Consider the following 21,773-nt stretch of genomic DNA (forward strand, 5'->3'; position numbering starts at 1 on the left):
AAGGGCAGCTAAAGAACATGGATCTGTGTGGTACATTTGTTTTTATGTTTAATGGTATGAAAATCAATGTGTTAAAGAGGAGCTTTTGCAGTAGTGGTGTTGACAGACACTAGTTTTGGCAATGGTGGGATTTGAGGGGAGTTTCACCTCGTATTGACACTGTTAATTATGGTTTTCTTTTTGTGTTTGTTTTTTTGTTTTTTTTTTTCCTAGGAAAAAAAGAAGAAAAGTAGTGAGGAGACCCAGGTACAAGAGTCTGATGATGTTTTCCTCCCTCCTGTGGCAGATGTGTCTTCTCAAGCCAATAAAGTGCAAGTGGAACATCCTGGAGAATTTACAGAAATTCATCTCAGTGGGGAAGCAGAGGATGGAAAACCCAGAAGTGATGTGTTTGACATCCCCCAGAGTAATTTATCTTCAGCATATGAAGGGTCTTTGACAGCAACTCTGGAGCCTCCCACAGGTGCAGAAGAGCTCAGAGCCTATCCTTCCCATAAGGAATGTGGGGAAGATGTTGAGAAGAGTGGAAAAAGCAAATTGGACAAACCTCACAGCTCTGTGGAGGTGGTTGCTAACAGATCAGGAAACTCTGATGTGTTGAGTAGTACCTTTCATTCCAGTGCTGCTGGCTTGCAGGCAGTAGCGGGCTTTGTACAAGATAAAGGACCTGAAAATGTACAAAAAGTTAAAAATCCTCTTGTCTGTTCTTCAGAGAAGCTCCCTCTTAGTATCTCACAGCTCTCTGAGAAATCCAAAGCACGTGTTTCGCGGCCAGTATTCAAACCAGTTTATCCAGACTTGTCAGCTGAACTGTCTTACGAGAGACCAACCATAATAGCAGTTAAGCCACTGTTGCACAATGAAAGGCTCTATCCAGAGCTGCCTACCGAGCCAGAGCTGGTGGCATTTACCAGGGAACAGCTCAAAATCTTTGAGCCATGTTCATGGCTGGAGAACGTTGATTCCTACACGGAGGAATTTGAAAGCGTTGCTCATCAGGACAGGCACGAGTTCTATGAACTGCTCCTGAACTACATGCGTTGCAGGAAGCAGCTGTTGCTGGCTGAGGCAGAGCTCCAGGCTATGGCTACAGACTGCCAAAACGTTAAGGGGAGATTATGGACTTTTACAGAAGAACAGAAAACTGTGCAGGTGCTGTTGCCAAATCCACTTTTGAACCCAAAATATTTGGATGTGATTCCAGACATTAAGTTTACTTGCTGTTAAGTTTATCGTGTTTAAGCTGTTTTGTTTTGAAAAAGGTGGTTGCTTTTGCTTTCTGTCTCTCCACTGACCTGCAGCACTTCACGGTGTCATCCTGTTGAGATTTAAGACAGTTTGTTGTTTGTTATTTAAACTCTGATGGGTGTAGGGTAGACTCTCTTTTGGAGTCAGACTCACTTCTGCAGTCAATCAGAACAAGCTGTGCACACACAGTTCTGCCTGTAGCATGGGGTGAATTTTGTATCACAGTACTCCGAGTAGATGCAGGACATAGTGGGTGGAGGAGGACTTCAGAATGACTGTAGTGGTGATGTCATAGAATCATAGAATAGTTAGGGTTGGAAAGGACCTTAAGATCATCTAGTTCCAACTCTCCTGCCATAAGCAGGGATACCACACACTAAACTATGTCGCCCAAGGATCTGTCCAACCTCGCCTTGAACACCGCCAGGGTTGGAGCATTCACAACTTCCTTGGGCAACCTATTCCAGTGCCTCACCACCCTCACTGTGAAGAACTTCTTCCTTATATCTAACCTAAAGTTCCCCTGTTTAAGTTTAAAGCCATTATCCCTTGTCCTACCACTAGAGTCCCTAATGAAGAGTCCCTCCCCAGCATCCTTGTAGGCCCCCTTCAGATATTGGAAGGCTGCTGTAAGTTCTCCACGCAGCCTTCTCTTTTCCAGGCTGAACACCCTCAACTTTCTCAGCCTATCTTCATACGGGAGGTGCTCCAGTCCTCTTATCATCCTTGTGGCCCTCCTCTGGACTTGCTCCAACAGCTCCATCTCCTTTTTATGTAGAGGACACCAGAACTGTACACAATACTCCAAGTGAGGTCCCATCTGCCTTGCTGCCTGTAGTGACAGTTTTCATTGATGTCATTCCTGGCTATGCTGCTGCTAGAGGTGGCAACTGCAGAGGAGCTTGAGCCATGCTTTTGGCCAATCCTGTTGCTCAAAGCAGAGGGAGCATGAGGTCCATCCACTTCCAGTAACTGTTGCTCCGTAAGTGTAGCTGTAGTTTTAGCTACTTCCAGAGTGTTCATGGCTCTCTGTAGCCTTTCTGTCTGCAAACCAGAGAGCTTTGGGGAGCACTTTGGGGCGCACATCACGAAAGTTTTTCTCCAAACTCGTTTTGTGTCACTTGTCTTTGGAACTGGATGTTACAGTGGGAAATTACTCTGGCTCTCTGATACTGTTTATAGCCAACATATCACCAGAATTGTCCAAGGGTGCTAAAGACCTATGTATGTGTTAGCTTTTACTATTATTTCTGTGAGTGCAGTGCCTCTCCTGTGCAGTTCCTCAGAGCTGAGACACTGAGAGGCATCCATGTGAACAGATCTGAATCTTCCTTTTTACTGGGGAACAACACTGAACCTCATGGGACTCTCAGTTTTCTGCTCATCACTTTCTACACTGAAAACAATTCTGGCTTGACTCTTACAACCCCACTGGTCATCATACAGTTGGGCTAAGCTTGCTGCTTGCTTTATTCCATTCCAATTCACTGTTTATTTATTGTATGTCCAGAATAATTGTCTTTGCACCAATTTGGACAGAGTCTTGGGTGACATGGTCTAGTGTGAGGTGTCCTTATCCATAGCAGTGGGGTTGGAACTGGATCATCTTAAGGTCCTTTCCAACCCAAATTCTATGATTCTGGTTTAAAATTCTTATTCTACTAGCTTAGGAAACACAGGTGTATTCATGCTAAGCGTCCAAAGTGCTGCTTCTGAAGTATGTTTTCTGTTGCATAAAAATAAAACAGGAATGTTATGTATTGTGGCTTTCTTGTGCTGAAGAATTAAGAGATCATGGAATCAACTAGGTTGGAAGAGACCTTTAAGATCATTGGGTCCAGGAGGCAGGGCAGAGGAAGGCTGGCCTCAGATCTTAATTCCAGTTTGGGAAAAAGTTGCATTGCAGTTAACATCTCAAAATTTTAAACATAAAATGGAGAATTGCTGCAGATACTCAGTTCTGAGAGCTTAGGAACAAATCTATCTTGTTTCAGTATGTATGTTAGCTGTAAAAAACCCAAGCTGTAAAAAGCTCCAAATGTTTATCTAAATCTATAAAGAAGCAGGTGTGCTAACTGGGAATGAAACTTGTCTTTGTTCACATCTGTAAGTGATACAGACAAGTCACTTCAGGTCTGTTTCTAAATCTGAGTTACTGAGGGTTTCTAGGGTTATTTTTTCAGAAGTCAAGGATGTGAATCTTCCATAATCAGTAGCTCTGAAAAGTATGTAGGATGTTCCCAAGTATCTGTCTTTTCTACTTACGTTTTGTTCCCTTCCGTGAAAGCTGTGAAATCTGTTGAGGAGTGGATTGTGTCAAGGTTAATTTCTGTAAGCATGCTTGACCCAAGAAAATGGCAGAACCACTTACATGAAATAATTGGTCTCTTTCCAGGGTGTCTGTGCAGATCAGTGCAAAGTGACGGGTCACCATCGCTACCAGACAGTGGAGCTGAATGACAGTGCGTTGGGGGAACTGAAAAGGCTGTTGGAAGCCAAAGCAGAGCACGTGCATCAGACACTGGCACTGCACTCATACACTTCGGTGTTGTCCCGGTTGCAGGTGGAGTCGTATGTCTACAGGTTGCTCAGCAGCTCATCCCTCCTGAGATCAGTGGCTCTTCAGCAACAGGAACAAGGTGTGTTGCTGGTCCGGACCGCCCTCCATGCTGCTCACACTGGCCAGCACCTTGTTCACCTGCAGTTTGGAGTCTCATGGTAGAATTTGCATGCTGGAGTGTTTCTCCTCTGATACTAAAATCTGCTGAACTCTTGTAGGGATCAAAGAAACTTTGTTCTCACAGGAAAAGCAAAAATGCTCTTAAATTATCCACCTGCAGAGTGGAAGCTGAATGCAGGAGTGCTTTCTTCTTCACACCAGGTGGGATGGGACACCCAGACTCCAGACTTTTGTTGTCAAAGGCAATGTGTAGTACAGTGCCTTCTCTAAACTGATTGTGCACAATTCTAAAACCAGCTGGATAATTTTCCTCCTTTACTGTCTCTTTGAAGGCCATTTGAAATTTTGCAGCACTAATTCTTAGAAATCCTTTTGTTTATCATCCTAGGTGTATTACTTACTTGGGTTTGTTCCAGTATAATATTTTTGCTAAAGTATTCCTCCTGCTTCTGCCCTGGACGTTTATCCTTCCTACTCCTCCTCCCTTTGTCTCCATCTCCTAGGTGGTTTATATGCATGGTAAATGATGGTTTGTACAGTTTCCGTTGAAGGGAGACCTTTTATGAGAGTATCCATAGTATATTCTTCCTGTAATTAGTGTCTGGTGTTTAATTATAAGATTATATGAAGTCCTCTACATGAGTTTTCTTCTTTGTCAGATTTAGCAAGCAGCTGTGTTGAAATATCTTGGTATCTATCGATACAGAGAGGAAGTTTTCAGTATAGCCCCAAAACCACTACTTACACAAGTATTCTGAGAGCTGCTCATCAAAGCTCCTTAATTATCTTTTTTATTTACAGTTTCAAAGCAGTCAGAAAATCTATCTTCAGACTTGGGCCACTTGAAGGAGTGTATCAGCGTCCTTTTCAGTTTTACTCGCAGAGTTATTGAAGATCCTCAGTTCCAGAGTGACCTTCTCATGTGGCTGCAGAGACTGGTGAGGGAGTAAGCATGGATGTGTCTGATCCAGCATGTAGGATGAATTTGGGAGTGATTTCTGCAAGTGTTACTGTTTCTCTCACTGTCCCATGTGCAGTGATTTTCTGGTGGTTTGTTCTACCTGAGGAACAGAATTTGTAGTTCGATTGAATTCACTTGTCTGATGAAGTCAGTGGAAGTCAGCAGCATTAACGAGGGCTGGCACCTGAGCAGCCAACACTGCTCAGAGTGGACTTAATATTCATCATGCTTTTATTTTTGAAGTTAAAACTAATTAGACTTGTAATTTTTGAGAAACTTCTATTCTTGCTTATTTCTAAGTGAATTAGTTTTTAATGAAATTTCAAAGTAATTAATTTTATGCACCAAAGAAGACAATTTGTATCTCATAAGCTGAGCAAGCAGACTTAAATATTGTTCTCTTGTAACTTGCTCGGAAAATTGAAGTTTGTTAGAAAGCATGGGGAAGAGAAATGAAAACACAGTATTACTCTAGTTAGCAAAGGAATGAACCTTGAAATTGTTCACAAGATTCCAATATTCTTCCCTTTAGGTGTCTGTGTTACAAAGAATTGGCTGTCCAGGTGACCACCTCTTCCTTTTCAACCACATCCTTCGGTGTCCAGCTGGGATCAGTGAATGGGCTTGTCCATTCATTCAGGTGTGAATGTTAATTCTTTATTGTCAGAAAGTTGAAGTGGAGTGGGGAAGAGAGGAGAGTGTCTTGTGCCTGGTCAGCTCCTCATGCTGACACCGTGTTTCCAGGCATTTGGATCATCTTTACAGTGAGGGGTTTGTCAAGGGATGTATTTACTGATGTTAGCCCAACCATGAACAGGTTAACGGGGAAACACCATGAAAGGGAGTCAAGGTTTTGGGAGTGCTCTCTAAGAAATGGGAAGAATATTCAGACTTGAAGCAGTAACCGTATATAAGACCAGTGAGGTTGGAGGTGGCTCTGATTGGTGTGTAAGGAATGAAGAACAGATTTTTATATCCTGCATAGTGAAATGGGACGGGTTTCCTTTATTAGTTATGTAATTTCAAGGTCAAGGAAAGAGCTCGCTCTGTATAGATCAGAGGGAGTGCAGATACCCAAAAGCACCAGGCCTTTCTTGCAGAGAGCATTTTTTTCTCCTCCAAAAGGGGAAGCTGTTGGAAATGTAGCTGTAGGAAGAGGATTGCAATTACACAAAATGGGGAAAGGCAAGCAATGAAATAAAATGATAGAATACAATCACTTAGGTTGGAAAAGACCCTTAAGATCTCGGAGTGCAAGCATTAACCTCATATGGTAGGATCCTAACTTCCCCTGTGCTCAACATCCCATTTCCCCTGGTGCCCAGCAGTACATGTGAAACAGAAGCTGTCTCTTTTATGGAGCTTTTGATGGTTATTTTTCCTTTGCTCGTTTAATTTTTGTAACTACTGCTTTTGAACAACTGCCAATATCTTGTCATAGCAATATTTTCTCCAGGGTGTGGGTACTGTCTTGGACAGATACTTTTTAGTCTGAACAAAGAGATAGTGGAAAATGTGAAACTTGAATTTTGAATTTCTCTGCTAAAACTAATTTGCCCTTTATTTGGCTTATTTATATTTACTTAGATTTTTGCATTTAATTTCAGATCAAAGTCTTGGATAACCCATCAGGTGTCTTTCATTTCATGCAGTCTCTCGCCTTGCTTATGTCTCCTGTCAAGTAAGTATGAATTTAGTTTTATAAATATGTTCTAATTATTTAAAAGGAGAAAACATGACACATGATCTCCTTGTAGAAGTCTGAAAGTTCATTGCAGGCAGTCATAAAAGCAGGCACAAGTAAGAAACTTGCAGTTTAGATGAAACTCTTTTTACTCATTCATCTTAAAACACAGCCCTGGCAGTACATTCTTCTACTGTGCATGGTGCGATGCAGCTTGCTTTCAGCTGTCAAACAGCTTGTGAAGACTTACATACCCGCATGTTTTGTTACTGTGAGTTCTTGCCTAGCTCAATGGTCTGTTCATTATACTGTCTTGGCAACAGAAGCACTTCAGTGAGGGTTTGCTAAATTGGTTTATTTGGTGGTTAGGCTTCGTAATTTATTTTTCATCCTTTTTTTTAATCTGTAAATAATACTTGGTGCTTGGAGAAGCTAGTTAATGAAATCGGTCATTAGTGAAAGCACTTAAGTACTTCAGATTAAATATATAATTTGCTTCCCTCTCTGCCCAAATTTTAAAGAGTCAGATTGCTGGTATTTAGAGTTGTCACAGTGATTTTGATAGCCTGACCCTTAGTTAAGTGGGAGTCCTGTTTATTGGAAGCTATTATTTTGAAGAGTTTTGTTTTCACATTTCTTTTCTACAGCTGCCTGGGGAAACAAGAGTTCTGAGGGCATGAGTATTGCCAGTGCATTTTGATGCTTGTGTTTTGAACAAGGGCTGACTTAAGTATCTGGAGTGATGCTCTCAACTGTTGATACAATAATGTAGAGCCTCCACAATGGCTGTACTTACCGATAAAAGAGCTGAGACTTGTCTGTTACAGGTGCTGCATGTTAGGAACAAATTTGAATGCTGAATTTGGTTTGTGAGATCAGTATCTTAATAGGAATGTATTAAAAATTAAATGCAAATTTTATCAGAGTATGAATTTAAGATCAGAGGGTGATACTATGCTGGAGTTTTGTGGCACTTTCTGCAGAGTCCTGCCAATACATTTCAAGTTAGAAGGAAGTTGGTTGTTAGGATTTTAACTTTTTATATAACCTTTCTGCACATTTTTTTAACTTGCTGTTGTATCTGAACAGCTAAGGATTTATATGGTATAGAATCTGAAGATCAGTATCCCAGACATAAGGTGATCTAATATATGGAACTGGAGGTGGCTGGATTTGAGGCAGCTCTTTCCTGGAAGGTCTTCAGTTGTGGTAGCTCAGCATACATAGGACTAGTCTTACTAGCACTGATGTGGTGTCCAGCTAATGCAGCTATGAATGTTATGTAGTGGAGCACTCATCCTGTTTGTTGTTGAATTAGTGGGTGATAGCCATAAATGATTGCCATAAAGGACATCTTCTGAAGAATGATATCCTTCTTTTGATTTTTTCTTTTTTTAAAGGCATTGTCTAACACATGTGCAAGACCAGTGTTGTTTCTTGCATATTTGCCTGTGCTTCTGTACAGGGCTGATAGCCATTTACGTTGCTCAGAATATTGTTTGGAAGATCGTTTACTGAATACAGCATATTTGTGTGAGTCTTGAAGGACCAAGGTTATCATAGAATCATTTAGAATCGTGGAATCATTTAGGCTGGAACGGACTTTCAAGGTCATTGGGTCCAACCGTAAACCTAACACTGCCAAGTCCACCACTAAACCATGTGACTAAGTGCCACATCTACACATGTTTTTAAACACCACCAGGGATGGTGACTCCACCACTGCCCTGGGCAGCCTGTTCCAGTGCTTGACAAGCCTTTTGGTGGAGAAATTGTTCCTAATCTCCAGTGTAAACCTTCCCTGGCGCAGCTTGAGGCCATTTCCTCTTGTCCTTGTTACTTGTTACCGGGGAAATGAGACGACCCCCACCTCACTAAAACCTCTTGTCAAGTAGTTGTAGAGAGCAATAAGGTTCCCCCTGAGCCTTCTCTTCTCCAGACTAAATGCCTTCAGGTCCCTCACCTGTTCCTCATTACACTTGTGCTCCAGGCACTGCACCAGCTCTGTTTGCCCTTCTCTGGACCTGCTCCAGCACCTCAGTGTCTCTCTTGTAGTGAGGGGCCCAGAACTGAACACAGGATTTGAGGTGTAGCCTCACCAGAGCACAGTATAGGAGGATGATCACTGCCCTGGCCCTGCTGCCACACTATTGCTGATACAGGCCAGGATGCCTTCTTGGCTGCCTGGGCAAACTGCTGGCTCATATTCTGTTGGCAGAAGACCAATGCCCCCAGGTTCTTTTCTACTGGGCTGCTTTCTGACATAGTTGTTTATTTCTTGTATTTGTATTTCTAATATCTCCTCCTAAATAAAAGATGACTTAATTCAGAATTTTTAATTTTCTGTGAACTTTATTTTTCACTTCAAATCAGAAATCGGGTGGACTTTGTGTGCCATATGAAACCAACTGAAAGGAAAAGTTCCTCTTCATCTGGGAAAGAATCTGGGAACTGGACTCTGGTAGATGAAGGAGGAGAAGAGGTATGGCAAAAGACTTCTTTCTTTTTTTCCGTTTATGCTTTTGCTTAGCTTATTGTATTGTTTTTTTTTTTTTTTTTTTCTGAAATAGAGAAAAAAAGCTGACTTCTCTGGTTAAATAACGTCATTCAAAACTTAGATCTGTTTTATTCTCCTTTTGTCTCTGTGATATAACTGTAAATAGTGGAGCTTCCAGAATGAGTATTACTGGTAGGATTTAAATTTTTGAGCTGTTGTGTGCAAAAGGAGCATGGCAGTAGACATATAGGTGAACAACTTCCTTTTAGAAGCTGTGTTGGACTAACATAGCATTGCCTCTAGTTCTGTTCCCTAACTGATGAGCACTTTTATGTAAGAACGTACAGAGAAGAGGAATTTAGAGGCTTATAATGTGGGAAGGAGAGTTTATTTGTGCTTTCTTTGTTTTTCTCTTACAAGCAAAATGGAGTTAGCACGGTAGCAATGCCCTTTTACAATATATTTTATTGTAAAGCTACTAAAAGTGTCTGTATTTTTCTATAGGATGAGGATCCTGAAACAAGCTGGATTCTGCTTTTGGAAGATGACTTGATTGCCCTGTTGTCACAGTTTCCATTTCATGAACTCTTTCAGCAGTTCCTTGGGTTTAAATCTGGAGGTATATCAGCTGCTAAAGAGTTATTATTCATTTTGCTTACACTAATTGTATTAATGATTAAAACTGCCAAGAATGCTGCTGCATTATGAGAGTCTGAGTGAAGTAAAAATGAAACTGTGCATAGCTCACAGACTAAATAGATGAGACGAAAGTTATCCCATGTGTATGGGATAACTTAAATACTTATAGCCATACTAGCATGCAAAACATTAGTTTTGATCTGCTTGGTATTACACTCCCAGATGTGCTTTCAGAAATAATTTTGTTTCTTTTCCTCTTAGTTGAAATGTTACTGTGATTTTTCTCTATTTATTAATTCTTTATTTTGCTGAATCTCTGGACAAGTACAAGAAGATAATTGCATGCTAGAGGTCTTATAACCTGCGTAATTTTGTTTGTACTTTCACATTTAAAACATATTAATTGTTCATTTCCTAAGCAAAATATAAATATCAGTTCATTACATAGCTAGCAAACAACAATCTGTTTGCCAGGTCTGTGGTGAATCGTTTCTTTGAATGCTTGTGAAGTTACTTTAAAAATCCAGAATTCACACTTTTTTTGAGACTTTATTTTTATTTCTTTTTGTCTTGGTCTTAGGTGCTTATTTTCCTGAAAAAACAACTCCCCAGGAGATGATGAAGATTTTTGCATTTGCAAATTCCTTAGTGGAGCTTCTGTCTGCGGGGTTGGAAACATTTAACAGAGCACGGTACCGACAGTTTGTGAAGCGAATTGGTCAGCTGATCAAGTAAGAAAATATTTTCTCTGTGACATGATTTAATTTTTTAATACAATCTGGTTTAAAGTGTTTAAAAAAAAACCCAACCAAAACAAACAAAAAAACCCCAAACAGAGCTTGGGTAGATTTTGCCATGACTGTTGGTCAGTTTAGGGATAGCAGTCTGATAATCTGTAATTTTAGAGTCCCTCACTCTAAAGCTGGGGAATTGTAGAGTCTAAATGCTGTGGGTATGAAGGAGCTGGGTGAGCTGTGGAACACCAGGCTAACTTCCATCAGGTATATGCTTAGGCTTGTCTTGGGAAGACACTGAAATCCAACAAATAGTTTCTCAAATCACCCCTTCGTATAACAAATATTAGTGTTTGCTTTCTGTTGTTATCCAGATATAGTGCTTTTAATATGCTCCTTGAAAATCATCATACGGTTGAAGTAAGCAAATGTAATTGAAATCTAGGAGTTGCTCTTTATTTTTAAATCTCTAGCAGTCATTTCATAGAAGCAGTGGCTTCTATGAGTGTGTTTTCAAGGAAACAAAATCCTTGTTTGTCTTTGTGTTATTAGAAGAGTAACTTTCTTAGTATAATTATTCCTGTATAATCCTGCCATGTAGGATTGGGTTGGATGGGACTTGGAGCTACTTTAAGGTCCCTTCAATCCAAACCATTCTGTGATTACCTTAAGGCTCCAAACAAAGTTCATACACAAACTAGTTTGGTATAACAGAATATTATACATTCTTTGCTTGCAAAACCAAGGAAGGAAAACATAGGAATTTTAGATTACTGCTGTTTACATAGAAATCTCTGGAAATCAGAGGGCAAAGTGTTGAGCATGGCTCTGATCTTGTTGCACTTGTCTGTGTTTTTGTACAGTGATGACATACTTAACGATCCTTCTTCCACTTGTTTGTTCTGCTGTGCAGGATGACACTTTGTCATGTGAGTGACCACTGGGCCCAATATGTTAGCAGCAATAAACAATATGGATCAGTAGCACACCCCTACTCTGTGGAAAAATTGCAGCTGGAGTTTGATGAACTGTTTTTCAGAGCTGTTCTACATGTTCTGAAGGCAAAAAGGTAGGCTGTCCCATGGGATTGATACTGGCTTCATCTTGGAGGAGTTAGATATTTGAAACGGGGAGTTGAAGTGACTTTGAATGCTTAATGGTTTAAATAACACTGCAGTATGCAGGATTTTTAAGCACACTGGTAGCATCAAGATGGGGAGGAATTATGCCTTGAATTCTAGCACCTGACAGAAGCTCTTGCTCAGTTCAAAATGAGGTTAACTCAGAATTCAAGATACCAACACACATCCTAATTCTGTTACATGGCAGAAATACATGAGTATGTCTCCTTTTAAAATGTTGGAATTTATCAGGGTGACACTGTTTCTGTCCGCCTCTTCAAATCCAACAGATTGGGAGTCTGGTTGTTCATGTCCGAGATGCCTTATGGAACCTTATCCAGCAGTATGCTTTGGAGGCTCTTCTTTGTAATGCACTGTGCAGAGAGTGAGAACCTGGAAAACCTCTGCTCTACTTTGCAACCTGCTGACTGCAAGCAAAGACTCAAAGGTAGAATTCCTGTGCTCAGAACCAGTTCTAATCTATTTGGCTGCTGCTGCGTAAGCTACATGTTTAATACTTTGCAGGTTCCATTGTTAAATGGGTCCAGAGGCCTTAGAACTGTCTTGAGTAGTTCATGGTCTTCCAGTACTTGTGTGCCCAGACTTTCATTTTTAACAGGAATTGTTGGATCTACTGTCCCTTTAGTTTTTTTTTAGCTACATTTTCTGTATCCCGGTATCAGGTCCCATCTTGACCTTTGATAGAATTTGATCATATAAATACCCCAGTCCTCCTTTCTCCCCTCTCCCCAAGACTTGCTAGTTTTAGCTTCAGTAATTTACACTGTGGGAGATCTGCTTATCTTCCACAACTACAGATGTTTCCCTTACTTCAAGCCTTCTTTTGACGCTTTTCCTATATGCCAATTTTCTTTCTGTTTCCCCTTGACTTCTGTCCTGTATTGATCTCCTCAGTGATTGTGGTAGCTTCAGCTATAGCAGAGTTACTTAAATGCCAGCTGGAATGCTGCTTTCGCTGTGCTGCTGCCTTCATGGAAAGTATTCCAGGATTTAATTGGCAGGGAGACAGGTAAACAAAGCTGTAACTTCACAGCCTCTTTGCTGTCTTCAGGGGGAGCAAATCTCGCTGTCAGTTTTACTTTTCAGCTCTGTGGTAGCCCAGAAGCTGTTAGCAGATTAACCAAGTCTTTTGATGGAGAAGCAGGAGAAAATGGTGATCTTGAGGTTATTGAGTGTCTTGACTCTGTACAAGTTCAGCTGACGTTGAAGGCAATTTATGCAAAGTAGGAGGGAGATCAAGACTATAGCTGTGTACACTTCATGAGGTGCTGATCTGGTTAGTATTTGCTACCCAAAACAGTGAGTTACATGCTTTCAGTAAGACTTATTTGTTTTTGCAAGAAATTTTTACTGCATCTCAAGCAAAGAGAATGTAGTATGTTGTGGTGGGTTGCAGCTCTGGCAGTAGCAAATACTGATTTGTTTTGTTCAGGCTTTGTTCTGCTTTTAGGTAACTTTTATGTTTCGAAGTCCCTTGTATGCTGATGCAGGATATTTTCTATCTTCTTCATTCTCCTTGTTGGGTTATGTCAGCATAATACTGTTTGTCACAAATGTCTAGACAGTTCTTTCAGTGAAATTCATCTAATCTGAAAGAGCTTCTTCTGACTAACACTTATTAATATAATGCTGACATAATTTCCTGTAATTCGTACCCTATAAGACCACGGTATTAACATTCTCTTGGGAGAAAACCTTTTTCAGTGATTTCCCTTTCAAAATTAAGTTTGAGAAATGTTAAGAGTGTATCTAGAGGTGGTAGCAAGCTTTGGCTAACTGATGGAAGATTTAAGCTTGCATCTATAGAGGTGGGAGCACAGTTGCTTTTAAGATATAGGAGAAATAGCATAATAAAATGGAGTGCAGTGGTGGAGCTGCACTTACTAGGTTAACTTCTTAACTATGAGAGCTACCAGATATAAAATAAACCTGTGGGGACATACGGGAAATCTGGTTACTTGACATGTTCTCAACTGGACCAAATGTTAATAAACTTACTGTGGAACAAATGTTTTCACTGACAAGCAAGGACCTTACCGTTTCTTCTTGATGTTTGATGCCTGTACGAGTGAGTACAGCGTGTGTTCTCTGTAAGTTTTATTAATAAAGGATTAACAGCTTTGTCCTTTCTTCTGTTGCAATTGACAGTAAGAACCTGCTGCACAACATTTCTTGTTACAGTTTCTTTACTGCCAGTATCAAGATTTAAGGAGCCATTGATTCAGAGTCTCTCTGAACTTGAATTGCAGCATGGTAAAACGTACAGAGGAGGAAGGGAATTGGCTCAAGTAGCAGCTGTGTGGAGAAGTTGTCATTGCCCTGCTGTAAGGTGATAGGGTTAAGGTGGAGTCTCGTTTCTTCCTTTTTTGCCTTGTCCCCATCCTTCACTGCCAAGCTGTGGCTTGGTGTGGGTTTGAGGTTGGTGTGGGATCTGCAGCATGTGGGCCCTATAGGCTGATCACAGAGGAAGGTGTAGCTGAAGCAGAAAGTTTCAGGGAGATTGCAGAGCTATGACTTGCAGCAGACAAGGTCTAGTGCACATATGCTCAGAAGCCGACACCAGCCCTTCTCTTTCCTTTCATATAATCTTTGCCCTTAACTTTACCAGATCTTGTTTTTCTCTTCTGTCCTTCTTCAAACCCCTTCTCTTTTGCTTAACTGGTCTGACAGACACTTCACAGGGAAATAGGACAATTGCTGTCATAGACATCCGTTACCTGCATGTTCTACCCCTTCTCAACGTTTGTGGGTCATTCTGCTATGCCTTTACATGTAGTCCTTTTTTCTTTTTTGGTCTTTCTGCATTACCTAAAAAAAAACCCAAAAAATCAACACAAAACAACAACAAAACCCACAGCGCTCTTAACTTCTACTGTAAGGATAAAAGCGATAAGGTCTAGTGGTGGACTTGGCAGTGCTGGGGTAAAGGTTGGATGTGTTGATCTTAAAGGTCTTTTCCAACCTGGTTGATTCTATGACTTTATGAAAAGGTAGCATTAAGAAAGGGAGATTAATAGATGAGACACCCCATGTATGTCTGTTGTATCTGTCAGTTGTGTAGCTTATCTTATATGGAAAATCTCTTCGCTTAAATTGCACAATCCTCTAGCACAGTGTTCATGAGATGTTTTGGCTGTGTGAGTCTGACCTTCTCAGGTTGAAGTACAGTTGCTATATTCTTGAAAGCCCTTAAAATAGAATGTAACCTAAGTGGAAGTGTTTAATCACAAGCATGCTGAGCACATGCCTGTGAAGTTTAAGTAGATGAGTGTCACAATGGGTGCTTTCAGTATATTCTAATGCTGTGATAAGATAACTGTAAACAGTGTTGACTGGCATGTTATTAGGCAGAATTTCTCCCCTGTGAGGGTGCTGAGGCACTTGCACAGGTTGCCCAGGGAAGATGTGTCTGCCCCATCCCTGGCAGTGTTCAAGGCCAGGTTGGACAGAGGCGCTTGGAGCAACCTGCTCTAGTGGAAGGTGTCCATGCCACTGGCAAGGGCTTGGAACTGGAGGAGCTTTATGCTCCCTTCCAACCCAAACCAGTCTGGGATTCTGTATGTTGTTCTTCAGAAGAAGCAGACGTCTCTCCAAACTATTTTACAGCTCAAATGCAGCTTTCAGTGCTTGTTTTGCTGCACTGAGCCTATTTAAAGTTATTTGGAAGAAATAAAAATTATTTTAAAGTCCTGTACAGGTTTCATTACACAACCTTCCTGTTACCCCACCCACTCAGAGGAATGAAATGTCTATTTACATTTGGCAACATCTCATTATTAATTTTAAAGAGAAAACCTGCCATGAATTCAAGTGAAAGCATCTCTTAGCTTTTCTCGCCTGTGCAGCTGCAGTTCTCTGTTTTCAGAGATGTTTTCCAAACAAGTGCATTCATTAATTTTCTTGTATTGAGTTTGGGAGACTGAAACAGATCTTCTTTCTTGTGATCTTTAGACATAATCTAAGCCCAGGGCTAGATGCTTTGACGTATTTTTATCTTAATCAGCATATAATGATCTCCCCAGTTTAAATGCTGCTTGAGTTCGTGGTATGTGGAATGGCCAGAGTCTATCAACTTGACCAAAACCTCTCTGCTGTGTTTGAATGGGTTTAATATTAATCTTCTTTTGGCTCTGTGCTGATTAAAACTAATACTCTTTCATGTAATTTGGGTTTAATCTGAGAATTAATTGTTCCAATATGTCATGGAAGCTAAAACTGTGATGACATTTTTGAAAAGAAAGATTCAAGCAGTTCTTCCTGTTGGTGATCAACATTGCATAGTTAAAATGATGTCAAAAATTGAATTCCAGCTCTTCTTGAAGCAGTTTTAGCTTTTGTTGTTAATTACTAGCATGTTAACTGAATCATATGGGCTTACTGCACATTATGGTGTTTCTAGCACCTTATATTTAAAGCTGGTAGCAGCCAGTTCTGGAGAGAGGATACTAATTTACAAGCCTTCAATGATGCAATTCCTTTGCCACTGAGACCTTCTCTGGGATTGGGCTGTGAATAAATGTGTGAATGTTGATGACATATGTCCTGTAATACTTTATCATGTTTCTTTCGTGTGACTTTCTTTCTAGACCCAAAGCACCTTGAAAATTTTGAAAAGTATCTCAAAACAATGAACTGTTCAGAAGAAATTTGTCTGCTCACCACATTTGCTCAGATGGCACAAACCAAACGGGCTGATGTTGATGAGGATTTTATCAAGATAATTGTTCTGGAGATATATGAGGTGAGTAACATTAGTAGTCCATTCAGAAAAGGGATGAATGTGCTTTTTTTCTTTCTAACAGTGGAAGGTGTGAAACATCCGTGGTTTCTGTAGTCTGTTCTACCATGGAACTAAGAAGTACTATTTCTCAGATTTATAATCTAGTACTGAATTAAAATATCCTAGAGTGAGTGTTCTTCTGGGAGTAAAACCAGCTTTATTATAGACCAAGCTAGAATGAAACAAATGAACAAAAATATTACTTTTGCTTCATTTTTCTCGTGCTAGTCTTAACTTGCAGCTCTGAAATTCATTGTGTGGTGTTTTTTCTGTGTGTGTAGTTGTTTGGGTTTTTTTCTTTGTTTGTCTTTTTATTCAGTAGGTATGGTAGTGGTGTTCCTGTGTTTAGTTTTGGACTCAATACAAAATAGTAGTTTCCTTATCTTCCAGGGTGCTTCAAGTTTTAATATTGGCTCTTACCAACTTTGTTCAGGATCAGCAAGTGCAATTCGGTTCTATATTTTCCAAAAGACATTTTATTGCACTGCCAAGGAGGGTCAGCCATAACCGGTAACTTCTTTGTGCTCATTTTCTCAGGTCTCTTATGTTAGTCTTTCTACAAGAGAGACATTTTCAAAAGTTGGTCGAGAACTCCTGGGAGCAGTTGCCAGCATCCATACACAGATTGTTTCTGTACTCTTGGATCGGATTAGAGAGACCATTGAGACAGTTGGGATGGTAAGTGCTCATATCTGTCATTTAAAGCAGGCACACAGTTAAAACTAGAGTCTGTACCAAACTCTGTTTATAAGATATGGCTTAGTATGAATGAATCACAGAATCACTGAATCATTTAGTTTGGAAAAGAGCTTTAAGATCATTGAGGTCAATTGTTAACACAGCACTGCCAAGTCCCCCAGTAAATTATGACCGTAAATGCCACATTTACCTATCTTCTAAATACTTCCAGGGATGGCAGGCCCACCACTGCCCTGGGCAGCCTGTTACAGTGCTTGACAACCCTTTTGGTGAGAAATTTTTCCTAATATCTGATCTAAACCTCCCCTGGTGCAACTTGAGGCCATTTTCTATTGTCCTATCACGTGTTACTTGGGAGAAGAATGGATTGTGTTAAAGACCTGTCCATGTTTTCTTCCATCATATCACTCTTTAAGATAAAATGGCATAATGCTGATTATTGTTCCATACTGAGTTCTGATTAGCCTTTGTTTTCTGTCCTCAAAGGTTTCTTTATACCTGTTTAAAGAACTGCCGCTGTACCTGTGGAAGCCTTCTTCATCTGAGATAGCCCTGATTCGTGACTGGTTATTAAATTACAGTCTAACAACTGTGGAGAATAAACTAGCCTGCATCATCTTGGAAGGGCTAAACTGGGGATTCAGTGAGCAAGTATGTATTAAAAACAGGAGGCCTGAACCTAGTGAGTTTTTCAGACCAAAATTTTTCCTTGAGCTGAGACTATAATTGAGTTTGAAAACAGTTAATTACATGCTTTTATGTGATAGCTGTACATTTGATGGAATAGGATGGGAACTTCACAAAAATTCTGCGGTGTTCCAGCTGAGGATTTGCTTGTGTTGCTTCCCTGTAGTGCTGCACTTGAGATGAAAAGAGATATTTAAGCAGGAGTTTCCTCTCTCTAAACAAGAGGAAACAGCTGACAGGGCGATATTTGTGAATCACTTGATAAAGATGTCTGTGGCTGCAGAAACAGAGGAATCCTTCAAGAAGTGTGCATGAGACTGGTATGAGTGTAGTTTGCAGGCTGGTATCCAGGTATGTTTTCAGAATGCCAGAAAACTAATGACTGACATTAGAGATTTCAAAGCCCTGAGCATTATTTAAATGATTGGAAAATATTCTATAGAATGGGTTACTCCAGAAGCTCCATCAGTTCAGAATCCAGTCGAGGGTGAATGCTTTTTCAGGAATCAGTATGTTTTGATCTTGGGCAAAAATAATTCTTTACTGTGGCAATTGGTAAGAAGAATTAAATGTTTAGAACATGGCATGTTCCAAAGTTTTGTGATGCAGTTCTGATTTTAGCAGGATGCTCTTCATCTGGATCCAGCTGTCCATTTTGAAGTTGCTTTGATGGTCCTGGAAGCGTATCAGAAATATCTCTCCCAGAAACCATATGCTGGACTACTTTCTGAAAGCATAAAACAGGTATTCCTCCTTCAGAATTGCAGGGAATGGCTTACTGATACTGATAAGCAGGAAAAACTGCAGGCCAAGACATTGTTTTCTGTTTTTTTCTGTTTAAAAGCTGTGTTATTTTGCTACTAGAACACTGTATTATACCAACTCTCAGTATTTTTTTGTACCCACAGAGCTATTTCAAAATAGTGTTAGGCTTACATTGAACATCTGTATGAGAAATACATGTTTTAAGTTTGACCTCCTTGTAGATTTATTTTATTATCCACCTGTAGTGGGATAGTTGCCAAATGTTCTTCCAAAGCATCCTTTATTCATATGGAGTTGGACAGTACTTGCTGAATGAAAGGCTACTTCTTATTCTGGTGAACATAAGAGACATCTTTCTTCTGCCTATTCTTGTAGGACAATTCTTAGTCCTACCTCATTTGAAGGCTCGAGTGTTAATCTCTTTAGGAGTTTTTCAGCAGTGATCAGTCTGTTACCTGAAAACCCTACAAACATTTATTACATTAATTTTACAGTACACTGGTGACTGAGGAAGGTATGGCTCCAAGTTACAAAAGGGGAATGGAAGGATAGAGTTATCAAGGTTAAAAGTTCAATCGAAGATGTTTCTATTTATTTATTCAGAAGTTTTAGCATTGTCCTGTGCTTCATCTTCTCAGTATTTCTTGTACAGTGCTTTCTCCTCCCCTCCTCTCCTGGGCTCATTTCCCCAGTCTTTTCTTCCCACACTCTTAATGTTCCTTGTTTCTCTGCTCCTTTCTAACTTACTTCTCTGCACTACTTAAACATAGTTTGTTGTCTTGTGCCAGCTAGATAAGTTCTTTTTTTAAGCCTGTTTCAGCCTTGGTTGCCACTTGTATTAGTGAATCTGTCCTGAGTTGCATAAGCTTGTAACTGGAACTTGAGAGAAAGTAATGTTTAGGTTCTTGTACTTCCACTCAGAGAGGGTGAAATATCTGCATTGACTTCCAGCTCTGCAATTTACACTGGTCATGTACAGTATGTTTTTCCCCAAAGATTTGTAATTTCTTCTGATCTAGACAGGGTCTTCATGACAATGGACAGACATAGATTACACAGAGACTGCCTGTCCACATTACAGACTACTTTCTGAGGTGTGGGTGCCAGGTTTTAGGCTTTTTATTGACAGATGGTATTTTTGTATACATATATATATTTTGTTCTCCTTTCACTACCAGTCTGAAATATTACTGAAGGTTGTGTCTGGCTTTTTTTAAGTAGGAAGGATAAATTTTAATCCGAGTATGTAGTTTGAAACACTTTAGGAAAAGAGTATTAAGTTGATCGATAGACTTTACCAAAGGGTATGGAGTTGGGAGAGGGTGAGGGGAGGTGGAAATCAAAGCCATAGAAAGAGAGATTTGCCTGGTTGTGTTATATGATATGTCTGATAAATAACTACTGTTGCTCTGATCTTGTATCACAGTGTTGTAATAGAAGAGGAAACTTACCCACGCTGTCCCAAGTCCTAGACTTGCCATATGTGCTGTACAATGGCTGTGCTTCCTCTCACTCCTGTTTCCGTTGCTTTGTTTCAGGTCTCCTACTTAGCCAGCATTGTTAGATACGGAGAAACACCAGAGACTTCTTTTAATCAGTGGGCATGGGGTTTGATTTTGAGGTTAAAGCTTCATAGAAATGACCATGGCGTGCAGCATGGCTGGCCTGCAGTCCCTGTGTCTGACAATGTGCTAGACATGACAGAGTCGGTCACACTTCACCCTCTCCTGAAGGCTGTCAAAGCCAACATCCCTATTGGCTGTTACTTGGCGCTGGCAATGACCACGCTGGGTCACAGGTAAGTCTGCTGTTTTGTGTTTACCTTGGATGGATGGCCCCAGTGACTGGGCAACCCACCTAATGATGAACTGAGGGCTATTAACATCTTTACTCATGTTTAAAGAGTAAAGGACTTCGGCTACAGGGGATTGAGCAGTTGTTCAGAGGCTACAGTTTCAAACAACATGACGTTTCCTTTAGATCGCTAATAGTATTGTTTGCCTTCTGCATGTTAGGGCCAAAAAAGTCATTAGAAGTAGTACTGAAACTAAGAGGTCAGCATTATTGCTATGGACAGGAATCTTTTTTTGCCACACTTACAGAAGGGGTTGTTCTACAGGCAGTGTTTCTTTCAGCAGAGCTGCAGCACAGCATTCAGAAAACAGTGAGGAGGAAAAAACCTCTTATGGTGGTAGTGATAGAGAGCTTTGTAACCTTGATGCTTTTCGTGGTTTAAGCCCAGCTGGTAACTCAGAACCATGCAGCCGCTCCCTCACTCTCCCCTCTTCTTCCTCCCCCTGCTCCTGAAGGGATGGGGAGGAGAATCAAAAGAATGTAACTCAGTGGGTTAGATAAGAACAGTCCAGTAACTAAGGTATAATACAAAACTACTACTGCTACCACCAGTAATAATAATGATAAGGGAAATAACAAGGGGAGAAGGTACAATTGCTCACTACCCACTGACCGACACCCAGCCCAACCCAAGGAGCGATCTGGGCCTTCTGGGTTAACTCCCCCCAATTTATATACTGTGCATGATGTGCTGTGGTATGGAATACCCCTTTGGCCAGTTTGGGTCAAGTGTCCTGTCTCTGCTTCCTCCCGTCTTCCCCTCCTCCCTGGCAGAGCATGAGACTTGAGAAAATCCTTGGTTGGAGTAAACATGACTTAGCAACAACTAAAAACATTGGTGTTATCAGCGTTGTTCCCAGGCTGAAAGTCAAAAACACAGCACTGCACCAGCTACTAAGAAGGAGAAAAAATAACTGCTACAGGTCAACAACCCAGGACAGTATCCACCCCTTATTCCATACCATTCACGTCATGCTCAGATCCCACATTTTTCAGTATATCACTTTTGTCTCATAAATATATATATATATGTGTGTGTGTGTGTGTTTATATACACCCACACCCATACCCAAAGAGAGAGAGATCATTCCTTAGTCTGTAGACCAATCCCTATAAAGTTGCTGAATTCATCCAGTCCATGATGTCAGGCTCCATTTCTTGTAACAGTCTTTCAGGGCAGGAGGGACAGTGTGTAGTGTTGGGTTGTTGCCTGCTTATGACACAGCTGAACTTGTCTAGTCACTGCTGAGCTTGTCTGGTTTCATATGAATTCATTCTTTGTTTGGGGCGACGATTGGAGGGAAGTCAGGGTCAGTTGCCGGTGACCTGAAGATATCTAGCTGGTGGGCTATAGAAGAGTTCTATAACAGGCAACAGCATACAATTGAGTTCATTGGCTGTTT

The 21,773-nt window shown here is 40.6% G+C and overlaps 1 protein-coding gene across 1 annotated transcript; it reads left to right on the top strand.

The window, feature by feature from the left end:
* Positions 1-213: 213 nt before the first annotated feature.
* On the top strand, positions 214-20,314 carry LOC104410213 (ectopic P granules protein 5 homolog; the record flags this gene model as incomplete). The annotated part of the gene is made up of 15 exons (XM_010020313.1): positions 214-1,152; positions 3,644-3,887; positions 4,730-4,866; positions 5,422-5,529; positions 6,497-6,570; positions 8,947-9,055; positions 9,575-9,689; positions 10,290-10,440; positions 11,357-11,512; positions 11,855-12,012; positions 16,172-16,326; positions 16,903-17,043; positions 17,551-17,715; positions 18,373-18,495; positions 20,055-20,314. Coding segments are annotated over 15 exons (3,035 nt in total), but the record flags the coding sequence as incomplete, so codon positions are not given.
* Between the last annotated feature and the right edge of the window lie 1,459 nt (positions 20,315-21,773).

Source organism: Nestor notabilis, unplaced genomic scaffold (assembly GCF_000696875.1).
Source record: "Nestor notabilis isolate BGI_N333 unplaced genomic scaffold, ASM69687v1 scaffold898, whole genome shotgun sequence".
Taxonomy (NCBI): domain Eukaryota; kingdom Metazoa; phylum Chordata; class Aves; order Psittaciformes; family Psittacidae; genus Nestor; species Nestor notabilis.